Genomic DNA, 18,467 nt, shown 5'->3' on the forward strand with positions numbered 1-18,467 from the left:
TCACCAGAAAATAACCTGCAGAATCAGAAAATAACCTGCAGAACCAGAAATCAGAATCCGTCTGCGAAGCTCCCAGTTTCTATTTTCCTTGCGTGTTGCTCATATTTCTGACTCCCTGTGTGATTTCAGACCGAAGCCCATGACTCACCAGCTCTCCAGCCCAGATTTCCACGGCGAGGAGAAGGAGCAGGTCACCTGCATCGGGCAGATCAAGCCGGAGCTTTACAGGCCCAAAGGCGATCAGGGCGAAGGCAAGCAGGGCGACACCTGCGGCAGGATCTGCTTCCTGCTGCGCTACGCCTTCAAGTAAGCAAAGCGCGGCTGAATGCACACTCTGACAGGAGGCTCCCGCTAATTTAACTGGGGAAAGGCAGAACTGGAAGCACTGGGAAATTTAACTGGGACAACTTGATCCGCTGTTGCTCATGTTGGATGTTTTTAAGGTTTGGAAAATGCTTGATTTCCCTGTAGAGTCATTGAATATTTAAACTGCATAGTTTGGATCTGAGTTTTGGTTTCAACTTTAAATAACGTTTTCCCAGTTTAGGCTTTTAGTCAGATATTTTTATACGCTGAATAAAGACACTTTATGAAGACATTCAAAACTGACTTTAGTTTTCTGAGATCAGAAGTCAGAGTTTAGGTTTTTCTTTTCTCAGAATTTAGATTTTTGTTTTTTTTCCCCTCAGAATTTTGAATTTTTTCCTCAAAAGTCTAATTTTATTCACGTTAAGATTAAAGTGAGACTCGTGTATAAAATCTGACTTCATACAGAAACTAGTGACTTCTTCACTGTCTGATGTTAAATCTAACTGAACTTTTCTTGTTTTGGTTAGTTAAAATTACCAAACCTATTTCTGTTTACTACGTTTTTTTCTTTATATATATATATATATATCACTCAGTTTTAAATTTACCGAAAACATTTTGCTTTAGAGATTTAGAGCAGGAAGGTCATTAACATCATTTGTTTGTTTTAATGTGATGATATTTATTATCAATAACTTATTGATCGTCTCATATTTCGTACGTTAAACAAAGTTGTTGAAATTGGGGGATTTTTTGGTAAATTAGTGTTTCGTTCTCTGACCAGTTTGTTGTTTACACCGTGTGAGACTTTTCAAAGCATAAAGTTTTGTTATGTTTTACTTAACCTGTTGAATATTATCATTAAAAACGGTGACGGTTAAGTCACTGTGGTGCTGGAAAAGTTTGATTACCTTGGAAACGGGTTGGATTTTCCAGTGCGGCTTGTCTGCTGTTTTTAAGACAAAGCTGGAAGTCCGACCCACATTTTATGCATAACACCAGCCGCTCCTTTTGATTCTGCAGCGATGCCCTGCAGCGCTGTGAAAGCTTTCACCGACTTGCTTGATTGGGTTATGTGTGAAGGAGCAGAAGTGGTTTAAAGAGGGTCTCATGTTAATGGAGAAACCATGAAAACTTAATCTGAAAAGACACAGTGAGAGTCTTGAAACGTATTCAGACCGACACCGGCTCGTCCTTCGGCCCGAGGTTCCTTCCTCTTGCATCGGAGTCATGTGTGAAATGACTGAAGCAGTTTGGGAGAAGAAGTTTGACCTCTGCAGTTACACCAAGCAGAGATCAAAGGAGTGTCTGACACGGCGGCCATGATGGATATGTGAGCGCAGCAGGACTGAATCCCTGAACGACGCACCTGAAGGAGGAGATGGTTTCTGCAGCGAAGCTGGGGAACCGTTCTGGGTTTCTTCCACCAGAAAGGTTCAAATTGTTGGTCAGCAAAAGTTCTGCACTGCAAAAACACAACATGCAAAGTAACGTTGGTCTAGTTTCTAGTGCTGATATCTTAGTACACATGAAATGAGACAAAATTGACATATAATTAACTTTTCAGCAGGAAATGGAGGTTGTTTTATTCGATAATTAATCTTTACTGAAAAAGGTTTCGTTATTTAACTCATAAGACATTTTTACCATAAGTGAAATAACCTACCAATGGAGTTTGTTACTCAGAAATTTTGAGACTAAGCTCAAACATTTTCTAGAAAAAACGTTTAAATTTCTGAGTTTGAAAGGTTTAAAATTTGCTAGAAGAAATTCTGAAATGTTGAGCCCAATCTCAGACTTTCTGCGGGGTTTTTTTCTTACAAATTCTTTACTGTCAGAAATGTCTACGTTTTTTTCTAGGAATTGTCTCAGAATAATCTCAATTTCAGTTTTTTTTTTTTTTTTTTTTGCAAATTCTTTACTTTTGGAACTCAAAAACTCAAATTTCTTTAGAAAAAGCTGAAATTTTGAGCTTAAATTGACATTTTTGAATTTGAAAAGTTTTCAACTTTGCAAACTCAGAAACTGTTTTGACTTTTGAAGCTCAGAAATTTTCATATTTTTTTCCAGAACATTTCTTTTACGAATGTGACCCATATCCGATACGCATCTGACTCAAATGCGACCATAACGTCCAGGCCGCATTCATCCGAACTGAACGTCACTGATAATCAACAAATTCTGCTTCCTGATTCACGCAGGCGGGAAGAAAAACAACAACCATGAGGAACTACATGAGGATTAAGTTGCTAATTTGCTGTTCCGGCCGGATAACAACTTCAAATATGTAAGCTAAGCTGCGTTAGCCTCCATGTTTACTTCCGCAAACACTGAGCTCTTCTTCTTCTTTTACGGCGGTTGGCAGAACACTGAGAACGCTGACGCTATGGCGCCCTCTACTGCGCATGCGGGACACTTTCAGGTCGTTTGCCCTTTCAGACTGCAGAACACATACAGGTCGCGTTTACTGGCAGTGTGAACAGCCCCGGCAAAACAAAATCGGAATTGCCAAAAAATCGGAATTGGGTCACTTCAGGTGGCAGTGTGAACTAAATGGTGATCCTGGTTCTCAGCCTGCTGGATCTGAAGGGCCTGTCGGGTCTGCGGGGGGCAGCTCTGCATGCCTTCCTGCTCTGACACGTTGAAACATTGCAAAGCGTGAAAGTGCTGATGGTCGGAGAAAAGAAAGGGTGCGACGTTTCATTCATGAATTATATATGTGAGCCGGTTTGAGCAGCAACCTGCCGACGCATCATCAGAGGACAGAGAATTAGCCTAATGGAGGAAACGGCTAAACAAACCCACTCCTGCGTCTCGTTCAAGTCAGCGGATGACGTCTGTCTCTGTAGGTATGGAGTAGAAAACAAAGGTTGCTGCAAACACTCAGTCACCTCGGTGCGTTAATGTGTGAGACCCGCTAACAGTCGATGTCAGACCTGCTCAGGTCCTCCGGGAAACGCATTTCTATTGACGAGCCCGTTAAAAGCTGACACGTTTCCACAGCGGGAATAACGGCGAGCTTTCCGTGAGTCCGCCAGGAAGAAGGTGGCGGAGCCTGTTTGAGCTGCGACAGGTGAATTCACTCTGAGGAAGCATCGGGAAATCCTCAGTTATTCTCTAACACGGGTCCTTAAAATCCCTAAAAATGATTTAATTTCAATTTTATGTTCCCTAGGTTTGGAAAGTGCTTGATATTTTGTAATAAATGCAATATAATGTTATAATTTGCATTAATTTGGAAAACATTATCATTAAGACATTTTCATGTGCCTATAAAAAGTCTTGTTTTAATGTTGGTTAGAATGAACAAATTGTTTCTAAATACCAGAAAATGTAGCGAGAACATTTTTAGATATATTTCTTTAAATTGTGGTATAAACAAATCAAATACAGGTGTAAAGATTATGTGAACATTCACAAAAAGAAAATATATTCTGTATATTCTGCTTGGAGGTCGTTTATTGGAGCTGGTCAATGCGGCTGAAAAACTGATCACGATATGAGTGTTTCATATCAGTCGATAATTATTGATTCGATTTTTGTTCTAATATCTCAAACTGTAATCGTCGTTTTCTCCTTTAACTCCACGCAGTTATTTTTTATTTTTAAGCAGCTGTAAGGTGAAACCTGGAACAGGGCAAGCTAACAGGCTGTTGCTAGGTAACCAAAGAGTGAGTGAGTTGCTAGGTTACCAAAGAGCGAGTGAGTTGATTCCACCAACTTAGCGTAGCTAGCCGTGAGGTCGAGCAGCTAATGTCTTTCCTCTGCCTACATCTCCCAGAATGCTGTGCGGTGAAATTATTAAACACTCTGTTGGATAATATCTATTTATATTGATCACATGTCGATTATGATTGATATTGTTATTGATTTATTGCCCGGCTCCAAACCGATTTGTTTGGATTGTTTTAATGCCGGGTGTCCACACTGTGGTCCGGGGGCCATTATTGGCCCATGAAATGATTTTGTTTGGCCCCTGAACACAAATCGAATACTAAAAATTTGGCCAACTGATGACCCCAAAATTAGAAAATGATGTGTTTTTCTTTTAATTAGGCAACAGTCTGGAGCCTCTTTATGTTTGGGATCTTTGAGGATATCTAGATTTCATGTTGTTTATTATCAAGCATTAAAAGAAAAAAAAAATCACAAACAAATTTTAACATTGTCAGTTTATTGAATCAGGTAATTTAAATTTGTCAGGATTTTGAGATTTCATTGTTAATTTTGCTCAATATCAAGCAACATTTTGAGTTTTATGAATTTTGTCAGTTTTGGCCTCAGGAGAAAAAAACTTTAAAAAAAAAACACACAAAAAAACACCACTGATGTAATGAATATTTATTATTCCTAATGGCTAAATTACTTATTGGTTTGTGTAATTGAAAGAAAGTAAACATAGATTTATATTTTCTATGATAATGTTATTTATTTTTAATTAGTGTTTTGTTCTGGGATCAGTCAGGATGTTTCAAAACAAAGTTTAGCTGTAGAATGTAGGATACAATCATAAAACACTGTTAAAAACAGTAATAAATTAATATTAAAGTAAATTAAAATAGTCTCTGTTTTTATCTCATTAAATACGCTTGAATTTTCCTGTGGAAGAAATCTAGAAACCCTGCTAATAAAGACGCTTCATTGCATTAGTTTCCTTTTCTTTCCAGTTATTACTAATCTGGTTAATTAATTAGAAAATGTAAAAATGTATCCCGAAGTGCAGCATGGTGCAGCATCATCTTGATTTGACCCGACTGCGTGTTTACGTGGCTGGATGTGAGTCGGGGGTAAACGCTTGTCCAGATTCTCCACGGCTCTGATGTCAACACGCATCCTGCGGACGCTGCAGCCGCTGCGGGTCACTGTCTGCCGTTTGCCCCGCTGATCCGGCCTCAGCCTCCAGCTCACGCCGGCCTCCTGTACAGCAGCAAATGAAGTGCTGACAGCCTTGTTAACACATGGAGACGCAGCCTAACGAGGTCTGATTAAAAGCCTCCGAGCTGTCCTCATCTTCATCTGGTAATTAAATGCATAATAAACGGCGAAGCGTTCGTATGTGCAGACATCAGCGCGCGTGCGGAGATCTTATGTTTGTTTGCGTGACAGAGAGATATTTTCAGTCCTGCTCGGTTGTTTGTGCGTTTGTGCAGAAAGGGGCTGTTAGGCTATTTTTAAACAAAGGCTGCTGATTGTCCGATTTCTAACTAATGCGTGCAACCTTTCAACATGTTTCTGTGTGGAGAAGTAGGAACAGCTGCAGGGCACAACACCGTGATCTGCCACCTGAAGGTTTCTGGCTTTTTCCACTATTAGTTTTCCTCCCTGCAGATATCAGAGTTCAGTTTAACTCAATCTGAGTCTCGTCCGTAAACAAAGTCTTCTTTAGATTAGGGCTGAAATTATTAATCGTGATTAATCGGTTAATGAAACAATGGATTAATCGTTAACTGGAGCAACTCAAAAAATACCAATTGTTGAAAGAACAACATATTTAGAGCAGTAATTGAGTCAAAACTGTACAAATATACAAACATTTTGCATTTAAGATAAAAAAAAAAAACCACCCTAAAACTCCTCCACCTGGTTCAAATCCTGTAACATTTTCCTGTTTTGGTGCAGAGTTATCAGATAAATTGTAATTTAATGCATTCATGTCTGTGGTCCTTTTTTAAATAAAACATTCAGCCTGGTTTTCTGTATCGGATCGGTGTCGGTCGATACTAATGGGTATCAGAAGTGGATAAAGTGGACCGGTGCGTCCGTGAGGCTCATCCCAGGACGTTAAAGATAATAAACGAGCTCCGTTCTGTGTGCCTCTCTGTGCCTCTGAGCTTTCATTTCGCTCTGCTGACGGTGCAGCCGTGGTGCAGCTCTGGAGATGGCGCACACAAACACTCGCCGGCTATTCTTGCTCCTTCTCTTCTCCTCCAGAGACTCTCAACTCTCCCACTCCAATTTGTGTGCACGAGTTCAGCACAGGTGTTTCGGTGTTTGTGTGTGGGCTAATCCTGTCTGAGTCTCGGCGTGTTTGTTGTGCAAGCCCCGACTCCATGTCTTACTTTAAGGATAACTCGGTTCTGCTTTCTCCTCGTCTCAGCACGGAGCAGTTGGTGGTGAAGATACTGAAAGCTCTGGACCTGCCAGCGAAGGACGCCAACGGCTTCTCCGACCCGTACGTGAAGATCTACCTACTGCCAGACAGAAAGAAGAAATTCCAGACAAAGGTGCGTCCCGCTCGCCTCCGTCCTCGTCGGGAATCGGCTGTTATTCCGGTGAAAGGAAAACACTTTCCCACCAGTTTCATTCTGTCCTAACAACCCATGGAGAATTACACAGTCTCACTAATGTAATCCCATCTAATCAAGTCTGAGGCACAATTTATGCTGGATAATGTGCTTCAGATGAGAACTGCAGATAACTGGCACATTTTCCTGGGGTTTGAAGGCTCTTCAGTCTGGTGTGAGGGAAAGCAGATCAGGATCAGATGGATTTATAGCGACGCGTAACGCGTGTTGCCAGATTGGGCTGTTTTTGGTGAGGTTGTTCAAATCCGGATTACTTTTCACAACATTTGGCCAAATACATTTTGGGGAAGGTAAACCTTTTGCTTTTTTGTTCTATTTCCAACAAAAGGGCAACAGTTTGATGTTATTGGACCAAACAAATATTAGGACAGTTGAGAAAATCAGTTTTAATGAGGATAATAATCTGCTATATCCATCCATCCATTTTCTTTACACCCTTGTCCCTCAGTGGGGTCGGGAGGGGTGCTGGTGCCCATCTCCAGTTAGCGTTCTGGGCGAGAGGCGGGGTCACCTGGACAGGTCACCAGTCTGTCATGGGGCAGCACAGAGGACAGGACAAACAACCATGCACACACCTAGGGATAATTTGGAGAGACCAATTAACCTAACAGTCATGTTTTTGGACTGTGGGAGGAAACCAGAGTACCCAGAGAAAACCCACCATGCACAGGGAGAACATGCAAACTCCATGCAGAAAGACCGGGGCCGGGAATCGAACCCAGAACCTTCTTGCTGCAAGGCAACAGCTCTACCAACTGCGCCACTGTGCAGCCCTCAATCTGCTATATTTCATTTAAATAATAAAAAAAAATGTTTCCATTCATGACTTGATGTATATGTTAACATAATATAATTTTCCATTTTGAGATCATCTGCGAAACAATGAAAATGAATATTATACTTACCAGAGGTAGCATGCACAAAAAGAAAACCCTGGAATTGAGCCCTGCTGGATGCCGTATTGTAATGACGTAAAACTGGAGCAGCTTGAGAGCAGCGAACAAGGAACTGATAGACCTGAACAAAGTGAATTAATAAACTCTGCAATGTGATGCTTCAGTGCCTCTGAGATGTCATTAAAAACTAACTAAGATGACGGCTGTGGATAAAAAATACACTGTAGACCTAAAGTTAGAGGGAACAGAAAGTCTAATTAAGACGAGTAGTTCTGCTAAAAGAGGTAAAAATTATTTATTGGAGGGGTTACGTTCCCTTCATTTGTGGTTTTGGTTTATATTATAAGATCGTGTTGCTTTCTGTCGCTGGTACAGAAAAGCGAATGTTAAATGAATTTTCCCTTCAGAGAATCTTGGCTGCGTTGTGGAAACTGTCAAAGAGTGAATGGTAACCCGCACAACTTTTAGCTTAAAGCAAATGGCCAGAGGTGCTTTAGCAACAATAATATAAACACAACAGGTTAATAAAAATAACAATACTATAAAATAAACAAAATGGAGCATTTCATAAAGATGCAAGGTTTAATAAACATTGTCAAAGAAACTCATTTTTCCTTCTGGTTTGTTTAGAGTGGAAACAACTGAGAGGTTGTTTGGGCCTATCGGTCGCCACAGGTGACCAATTAAGCTTGGTCAGGTTGAGATCGTCTTATGGTCTAAACAAAACATGTTCACTGCATATTTTGCACAAAATCATTCCGTTTTAGGGCATCTTCTCACTATAAATCCAAATAAACTGGTCCTGGCCACGCCCCCCAGCTCAACGTTTACACTCTCAGGTGAAAATGGCTGCAAAAAGATGTGTAATTATTCAACTGCACATCTTTGAAAAGCACAAGTAGAGCCTCCTGCACAACCAACAGGAATGCAGCAAGTGGTTTCTGCATGGTAAGTCAACAACAAAACACTTGTCTGTTCCAGCAGCCGTTGTACAGCAGTAAAATCAGCTGACCAAAGCTACTGGCACTCAGCGTGGGTTGCTAGGTTACTGGGCAGAGCTCTGCTGGGGTTGCTGGGCAACAGGCTGATATGTGACGTTACATTTCGGGTGTTTTTGAACCAGCTCGTTTTCCAGATGCCAAAAAAACAGGAACGGGTGGGTGGGTGGGTTTTTTTTTAAGCACTTTGGTCGTTTTTAGAAGCAATTGAGACTCAAAATAACAGTTTTAAAACGTGTGAAAAGTTAATTTTATATAATATGTCTCCAATAACCACATATAACTTGCCGACGTCATTTTATTGCATCCCTTGGTTCAGTTTCAGAATGTCTGGTTCTTTCTTCCAGCAGCTTTATGCCACAGATCTGAAGCTGTTCACTTCTTCTTCTACTAGTAATGGCATTAGAAAACACATCGTCAGTTATACCAGTTGGTAAACCTGACTCCGCTGCTCGTAGGTTGCAGACTCACAGAAGTCCTTCTCTCTCTAGCTTTGCCCTAATTAACGATTAATATGGCTCCACAGATATTTTTTTACTTTTAAGTTTTTAGCACCTCATTGATACTAAAAGTAGCTAGCTCACTTTGACTCTTGTTCCTTGTGTAACAACATCAACCCTGAAGATTAGCATGAATTTAAAGGTAAGATGTGTTTACTGATTGGAAAAACATCAGACTCTTTCATTTCCTATGTGCCAGTCAGCAGGACGGGAATGAGAAGCTGAATAGGACCCATTTCCAGTAGATGTGGTTCTCATCCTGCAGCTTTTCAAAGCAGCCCTTATCCAGCACCACTGGATCAAATGAATAGCTTGTTGCCAGGCCTTTGCAGAGCTGAATGACATCCTGATTAGGTGTGTTGAAGAAGGGATGCTTCTAAAACTCCAGGATCTCTGGAGGGCTGGATTTGGGGTCTCGTCTCACTACAATGTGCTGTTAGTCAGCTTCTGCTGCCTTGCACCAGAAGAATTTGTTCATTGTAATCCGTACAGACGGCAGACATTAAAATGGAATGTCTGGTTCAAAAATGTGCAAAATTCATATTTTGCACATTTTTGGGTCTCAACTCTTAAGTGCTTAAAAAAAACGGATATTTTTTTGGTAATAAGTTCATATTTTTTGGTGTCTGGAAAAGGATGAGTTTCACAAACCTTCCGAATGTAACAGGGCACCTTCTGCTCCGTTACCTAGCAACCCCAGCGGAACTCTGCTCCGTTACCTAGCAACCCCAGCGGAACTCTGCTCCNTAGCAACCCCAGCGGAACTCTGCTCCGTTACCTAGCAACCCCAGCGGAACTCTGCTCCATTACCTAGCAACCCCAGTGGAACTCTGCTCCGTTACCTAGCAACCCCAGCAGAGATCCAGGACGTTTGATTTACAATGGCTGCTGGAAAAGACGAGGGTTTTATTGTCTTTTCCAATGCAACCACTTGCTTGCATTCTCTGCATTCTCCCACACATGTTTTGTGTAAACCATAGACCTAACTTGTTCAAGAATTGGTTAGCTTTAAACTAAAACAAGAAAACAGTTTTCTGAAGTGCTTTTATATTCAGAAAAACATTAAGTCAGACCTTCGCTAGCTGTCGTATAATTCCCACCCGGCTTGAGGTATTATTTGAGAACCTTTCAGGATGTTCTGTATCAGAAAATGTTCCTTTTGCTCCAAAGAATCAACCTCCCCTGTCTCAGCTATCCTCTGTGGAGACGCTCAACATAACTACTTCCAAATGTGATGTATGGCAGTGAAGTTGTATCCATAAACACCAGCAGTACTTCAGAAGAGCACTGAAACCATCACAGAAGTGGGACAGAGTGAAAAGCAGAAGCTAACGTCGCCGATGAAGCTGTAGCCGTTAGAAGAAGCTCCCTCTTGGTTTCGCCTTTTGTTCATCTGTCTCTCGCGTGCAACAAAAGATCCCTCAGCCTTTGAAAAGCATGAATGCTTCAGTAATTTACATAATGTGGCTCCCATTTTTTTGTTTGAAGTGTGTCTGATTGTTTAATTTCAATCACACCCTCATTAACATTGAAATTTTACACCTTTCATATTTGGAGCTCTTTTTATCACACACCCTGCCGGCTGATTGTGACGCCTGCTCACAGAAAGATGTTCGGAGGGGTTTGTGTTCCTAAGAGCCGGCGTTTCGCCATCAGACGCACGTTTGGCGACCATCAGGTGCTGATAAACCGGACTGACAGACCCGCTCTGGCGGAAAGTCTTCGTTTTCATTTATGTTGGCGTCTGGAAAGTCATGTGACGTTTCAGAAACCTTCCGAATGCAACGTCACAAACCCCGAAGGCACTGCGCCTCACCCAGCAAAGAACCGTTACCTAGCAACCGAAGCGGAACTGCGCCCGTTACCTCGCAACCGAAGCGAAACTCCGCCCGTTACCTAGCAACCGAAGCGGAACTCCGCCGTTACCTCGCAACCGAAGCGAAACTCCGCCCGTTACCTAGCAACCGAAGCGGAACTCCGCCGTTACCTCGCAACCGAAGCGAAACTCCGCCCGTTACCTAGCAACCGAAGCGGAACTCCGCCGTTACCTCGCAACCGAAGYGAAACTCCGCCCGTTACCTAGCAACCGAAGCTAGGCAGTGAGTATTTACTCCTCGACAAGATTTATACCAAAGGCTTTTCCAGCAAATCTATCCCAATTTGGTGATTTACTTGATGATTTTGATGATTTATAGGAACAGCAGCAGCTTCTATGCACCACAAATCTGGAACAAACTTCCGGAAAATTGCAAAACAGCCGAAACTCTGAGTTTCTTTAAATCTAGACTAAAGAGCCGCCTGTTTATATTTGCTTTTGTACCGTAATTAATGAAATACTAGACAACATTTTGGAAAAATGTAATGTTTTTTGTGTTTTTATTATGTTAAACACTTTGAACTGCCTTGTTGCTGAAATGTGCTATAAAAATAAACTTTGATTGATTGAATTGGAGGAGTTTGAAGCCAGATGAGGTTCAGGAAAATGTTACAAATCTACAGCAATCTTATTTACAATGATTGTAAATAAGATTTTACAATGTTACACCAGTCTTATTTCTCATTTGAGCTTTTAGTTGACCTGGAAAAGGCGGAGAAGTTTTGAGCACAGTTACATAAAAAGAGAAATGAGAACTTTCCCTTTTAAACTTCTTGCTTCAATTCAGTGGATTTGTTTTGATCATTCTCTCCAAAATGGAATAAAGAAATTCATTTTTATCCTTCCGGCACAGGAATAAGGTCAGGCCATGGGTTAAGGTTTAAATGCCCTTTTCATCCGTCTTTTCTTTATCTCCTCTCCAACCAGGCAGCCAGACTTTCTTATGATCTTTGATCAATAGTTGAGGGTCTCTGGGGGTCTTTTAATGTTTTCTCTGCACTTTGGCTGTTTTTTTTGTCCATTTTCAGTGCATTGGCCCATACATTTCCAAATGATTGTTTTTCCTGAGCCACTTATATTGTATTTATGAATTATTCCGACATAAAAAGGTCCTTGAACTCGACGTGTGAGTCGGTGTGGAGTTTAAACTTAATCCACAATTTATGAAGCCGTTTTTAGGTTCCTTAGAAAATCTTTTTCCAGCACTTTGTCACATTTATTCCACTTTAATCCATGAGAAATTACTGAAGATATCATATTCTGAGACAATATGAAACAAGATTTCACTTAAAGAGTCATTTTCCAACTAGATATTATAATATTTACCTCCAAACTGTAATTTGTTGGTAGGCTTCTTGCAATAAATAAATAAATTGCATGATATTTTCCATTTCCATAATTTTCTCGTGTCTCTATTTCCACCAAAGTCTGGTGCTTTGGTCTCAACTTGCTTCTCTTTCTGAAGAATAATTTTGTTTACATTGACTTCAGTATCCATTTTATTTGTTGATTTGTTTATTTATTTTGGATATTTACAATGTTTTCCACTTCCAGTGTTGAATGTTAAGTAGAATTTAACGTTTATTGATCTTTGAGAGGCTGTACTGTTTTACTTTAATATTATTTCAAAATGGTCTCAAAACAATATCAATTTCTGGGACAATTTACTGTTCAACAAAATTTGTTATTGTGACATGCCTATTTTTTTATTTTTTATTATCAATCAATCAAATAAATTTTTATAGCATATAGTTCACAGCTCTAAGATAAAAAGTCATAAAAACAACCTACAGTTTGAGAAACCAGTAACAGACGTTACATTTTGTCGATCATCAAAATCATTAAATATGTTGGTCAATGTTCCATTTATTATGGTACAAAAGCAACTCTGAGCTAAAACTAATGCACATTTTTGACAGGCGGAGACAACTGAACGGTGAAACTGTGAAATTTTCACCAGTGTTGGTTTTGTTTGTCTTCAGTCGAATTCTCAACAGGTTTGCAGAAACTGGTGCCGCTTACGTTTCCGAATGTTTTGGATGAAAAAGGAGGAGAGGTTTGTGCTTCGCCACAGGCACGGCGAGAGGAACGGACAAAGCAAACACTTGTTGGATATTTAAATCAATCATCACAGCAGTGGGAGTGAAAACTCGGCGTGTTTTCAAAGACATGAATCCCAGGGAAATGTTTCTTTTTTTTTTTTTCTGTGTGTTTTAGCTGGAGAGACGAAGGTACAATCTGTGATGATTGTCTTAAAAAAGTCTCTGGTTTTCCTCTCTGAGGAACCTCGGCTCGCTTCTGAAACAAAGTAATCGATGGAAAGACTCAAATGTCAAAATGATTATTTAATAATCAGGGCTGATGCCATACAATGCAGCTCTCAAGTTACTGCGTAATTATTCAGCATGAACCCGGCGTTCGTCTGGACTCCTGGCCAGAGGCAATTATTAACGAATACGAGGAGGAGGGTCTGAATACGTCTTTCTATTTACTGTGTGTCCACTTCATCAATGCTGAGGGCAGTAAAATTATTAATAGCAGGTGGTTAAAAGTATTGAAGCAATTTAACAGTTTTATTTAAATAGTTATTACATGTAGTCTTTTATTTTTGCTGCTCGTTTTTTAAAGATCTCAATAAAAATGCTCACTTTTCTCAATAATCTGGTCTAATTATATCAATAAATGCTGTTTAAATTGGCCAAATGTGATTTTTAAGGCAAACGGAACAACATGAACAAATCATATTTGAGTCAAAAAACATGAAAGTTTTCAAAGAAGGAAGGTAAAAAGTATTCAAAGGGCATCATTTAAACAGTTTGTATGGCAAGTTTGGGGTTTTTCTACCAACGTAGCTGCGATCAGACATCTTTACTGTTTTTTGAGTTTCCTAAAGCTGCAACTTTGCCCTTTCTCCTTCAGTTTCTCCTTCAGTCTTTTTCTAAATATTTTTATTTAAGATGCTGATTAACCTGTAGATGTTGCTCAGGCTGCACAGTGGCGCAGTTGGTAGAGCTGTTTCCTTGCAGCAAGAAGGTTCTGGGTTCAATTCCCAGCCCCGGTCTTTCTGCATGGAGTTTGCATGTTCTCCCTGTGCATGGTGGGTTTTCTCCAGGTACTCCGGTTTCCTCCCACAGTCCAAAAACATGACTGTCAGGTTAATTGGCCTCTCCAAATTGCCCCTAGGTGTGAGTGTGTGTGTGCATGGTTGTTTGTCCTGTGTGTCTCTGTGTTGCCCTGTGACAGACTGGCGACCTGTCCAGGGTGACCCCGGAACGTTAGCTGGAGATGGGCACCAGCAACCCTCCCGACCCCACAAGGGTGTTAGAAAATGGATGGATGGATGGATGGATGTTGCTCGGTCTGATGACTTTGCTGAGGCGTCCACTGCTGGGAAAGTTTTCCACTGAGGAATAATTATTTTCTCTGGAGAAATATAGATTTAAATTGCATCTTTTCAGATTCATAAACGTTAGTAGTGAGTTTTATGGCTGTCGCATCCTGTCAGAATAGTTCTTGATGAGTAGTATGTACCGGATAATTTTCCTCTAAAGGAGACTTTTAAAACTTCAATTAAATTAGCATGCGCCTCTCATCTATTGCGCCATATTTTAAAGGCTATATTTTCTCTGAGTGTTTTCTAAATTTGCCCGTGTGTCTCTCAGGTCCACAGAAAGACCTTAAACCCAGTGTTCAACGAGACGTTCCAGTTCGGCGTGCCGCTGAACGAGCTACATTCCAGGAAGCTGCATTTCTCCGTGTACGACTTCGATCGCTTCTCCAGACACGACCTGATAGGTCAGGTGGTGGTGGACAACCTGCTGGACTTCAGCGAGGGCAGCGGGGACAAACCCATCTGGAGGGACATTGTGGAGGGAACGGCGGTAAGACACGAACCGAGAAACGCTCAGAGTCCGTGTGACTCGAAGGTTGTGTTGGTTAGTCAAGTTCATTTTTATAAACGCGTTGCAGCGTGACGTCATGGGCGAAGGTCTCGGCAAAAAGCTGCTCGCTAACGATGGCTACCATTGGTTTTAGCTGTTAACTTATCAATATACCAAGCTAAAGCATAAATGTACGTAAAAAAAGGGAAACAGTGCTTTGCTACTTCTCAATTGTCAACACTAGCTGCTACAATGAGATGAAAAGGTCAAGAAATGCTTTAATTAAGAAAAAATAGCGAGGGAGATGAAAGTAGGTCAGCTATGCTAGCTTGACTTTGAAAACCTAGCATGTAGGTGTGCTGTGGAATTCGGTGTGTTTCAGTTCAGTTATAAAATTTCTAAAACGGCTCTTCTGACAAAGAGAAGCTGTGGAGTAAGGCGTTCAGAACTGTGCGGATGGGCTCTGTCTTCCTGGTTTTAGTCAGAATGCCAGCAGCAGCGTTCTGGATCAGCTGCAGCTGGAGGATTGATGATTTTCTAGGCAGACCTGTGAAGACTCTGTTGCATTAATTAATGAGACTAAAGCTAAACGAATGAATGAGTTTCTCTAGATATTGCTGAAACATTTGTGCTTTACTCCTGGAAATGTTCTTCAAGTGATAGAAGACCGACTTTGTAATTGTCTTTATGTCTCTGAAGGCTCAGGTCTGATTTAGCTCATTTTGTAAATCTTAATGTTAAAGTGGTGACACTAGTTAATGCAGAATTCCCTCTTCTTGTGGCTTCTAGAATTTTAAGTTTGTGTTTTCTGTGATGAATGAATGAATGAATGAATGAATGAATGAATGAATGAATGAATGAATGAATGAATGAATCAACCTGAATTATACGACAGATAAAAATCTGATAAAATCACATGATGGGCATCTTCCATAAATAAAACTTTTGCTTATTTGTCTCATAATTCAACAATGACTAAATTAAAACTAAAAATTCATAAAATTGTAAAAGTTTGCTGTGTTTTACAATCTGCTCACATCCTCCTGCTGCTCAAAATGATTTGTTGAAACAGAGATGTGGACGTTTCATCATGAAACGTCCACATCTCTGAACGCGTCGGAGCCGAGTCAAAATAATCTTTTCTCTCCTCAGACTCAGTTTTGTTTTGTTTTTGGTAAGTCTGTTTTCTTGTAGCAGTATGGCTGCGTCTGTTTGTTTGTCTGAGTCATGTTTAATAAATGACATGTATGGATACCTACAAGGCAGCTAAATAAAATATGTCGTTTAAAAATTTATTTTAACAGGATAAAACTTTTTTTAGTGAAAGATTCTGAGTTTTGACATTTATTTAGCCTTCAAATGGAAGCAAATGGAAAAAAAAGAACTTTAAGTCTAATCAGTTACATTTTTAAATACTTTTTGATCTGATTAAACATTTTTCAGCCCTGAAGGAAACACTTTTATGCTCAACTGTTTGTTTTTGTAATTCTCCTTCCTGCCACTAGAGGCGCTGAAACGAGTCGCTGCCATTAAGTGACGGCTGGCTTCCTGAAGTGAATAGTCTGACTTTAGTTGGAGTAAAAGCAGCAGGAGATGTGCCAATAACCTAAAATAATATAAATGACATATATTATATTATATTATATTATATTATATTATATTATATTATATTATATTATATTATATTATATTATAAATTCACAGTGGTTTATCTCATATTTAGATTATTGACCTGTGAATAGTTAAACCAGCAAATACTTGAAACCCTCTATAAAAACTGCCTATTTTAATAAATCAAACACTAAATATACCTTAATATGCATTAATACGCTCTGTGGAAACCGTTTTAGCGCTACAGCAGAAGCTAGCATCCACTGTCGCATTACGGTTTGTTGCCTGGAGATGAGATACGTTTTGAATCTGCACTGAAATAATTTAAACTGAAGTAGTTTATTTAATCCAGTTAAATACTTTAATAAACAGCAGCTGCCACAGTAAATAGACTGATCCAGCTGTTGCTTGTTTTATATGATTTCCTTGAGTTAGAAAGCCACATAATTAGCATTTTTATTCTAAAATCCTCATTCAGGAAAGTTATTTTCAAAATATTAGATTCACTCGCAGCCATCTGAGATCAATAGTTCAACAGACTAAAACTCAATATATTTATGTAAGGCAAACAAGTCGCCACTCCTCTCCCAGCATTAAGACCCCGAGGCTTTAACTGGACCTCCGATCTCGTCTGATCAAAGTGCTGCACTGCTTCCTGTTGCTCTGATTCAGCTGGGCGGTTCTGGATCCAGTCGGAACGGTGACATGCTCAGGTTTCGACGGTAAATCCAGTCTGGTTTCTGCTCTCGGAGGAGCGGTCCGTATGGAAAACGGTCTGCCTGCAGGACAGATTGATTCAAAGTCTGGTCGTGTGAAAAATCATCTAGAGAGAGTCTGTATAGATTACTGGAACGGCTCTGCAGGCCGAATCCAAACTTTGTATTGGTTTACGTCCAACTTGATTTATATGAAATATTCATGGAAGGCTATTAGCAAATTAGACGGAGCAGAGCTTTAAAAATGTTGGCACCAGGGTCTAATTTATGAAATAAGTTTAAAGCATCAGTGTATATCAGTGCTTCACCTGGGGAAGTGCTTCTGAGTGCGACTCTGACCTGAATAGCAGGGATTTTGATGGAAGAAGGCAAGGAAGATAAAAAATATTAATCTTACAATTAATTGTCATTTAATAGGTTATTAGATTAAAATTAATTCTAATCGTTTAACTAATAACTTCTGCTTATGCCTTATATTAGTGTTGTAGTTTTTCCTCCAACCAGCAGAGGGCGTCGCTGGTTATCGTTAAGCAGAGCCAGTTGATACAGAAACAAAGATGGCGGCCATATCTCAGAACAGGAAAGAGAAATGGTCCTCATATTACGACTTTTTTCTGGTATTATTTTGACTTAAATTCAAAATGTTGACGTTATTCTCTGAATACTACGTTTCTCTTATTTTGATTTTAGTCTCGTACTAATTTAAACTCTATTATGATGTTATTCCTGTGTTTACATAACTTTAATCTCATTATTTCATGTTTTTAATAATATGTGGCCCTAATACTCAGTCATATAGTAAAATCTTTGTTTTTTATCACTGACAGTAGTTCTGCATGAACTGATCTTTGTTCATGAGGAATTAAGTATTTCACATATTTTCATCTTTTAATTTTCTATTTAGCAACCTAACAGGTTCCTATTTTGTTACATTTTATAAATATGAATAAGTTTAATAATGTGAGAAAAACACAATTACCTGCTTATGCAGTCAGTGTTTAACACAGCAGAAAAAAACTGTTAAAATATTAATATTTTTTAAATTCTGCATCTTCATGTGATGGAAAGACGGTGATCCTCTTAATACTAGGGCTGGATGGTGTGGCTGAAATAGTATCACACTATAATTGTCTCATATTTGTCAATATCAATAATCATTGATTAATTTAGTGTTTTTAATATCTGAAATAGTGAAAAATTGGTGGTGTGACCTTTCCTGTTTTGTCCAGTTTCCATTCCACGTTGTTGATTTATTTTATTTTTTTAAATCACCTATGAAGCTCAGCGGGGAAACCTGAATCTGCTCAACAGGTTGTTGCTAGGTAACCAAAGCTGGGCGGAACTTGAAACAAGTTGTTGCTAGGTGACCAAAGCT

The 18,467-nt window shown here is 39.7% G+C and overlaps 1 protein-coding gene across 2 annotated transcripts in view; it reads left to right on the plus strand.

Moving 5' to 3' along the window:
• The window catches only part of syt3 (synaptotagmin III), a 58,523-nt gene that overhangs the window by 30,504 nt on the left and 9,552 nt on the right, over positions 1 to 18,467 (plus strand). For both annotated transcript variants that reach the window (XM_008416388.2, XM_017306283.1), the window contains 3 exons: positions 130 to 306; positions 6,407 to 6,533; positions 14,547 to 14,765. In XM_008416388.2, coding sequence (XP_008414610.1) covers positions 130 to 306; positions 6,407 to 6,533; positions 14,547 to 14,765 — 523 coding nt within the window. The remainder of the gene's footprint in view (positions 1 to 129; positions 307 to 6,406; positions 6,534 to 14,546; positions 14,766 to 18,467) is intronic.

The sequence above is a fragment of the Poecilia reticulata genome, linkage group LG8 (genome assembly GCF_000633615.1).
Source record: "Poecilia reticulata strain Guanapo linkage group LG8, Guppy_female_1.0+MT, whole genome shotgun sequence".
Taxonomy (NCBI): domain Eukaryota; kingdom Metazoa; phylum Chordata; class Actinopteri; order Cyprinodontiformes; family Poeciliidae; genus Poecilia; species Poecilia reticulata.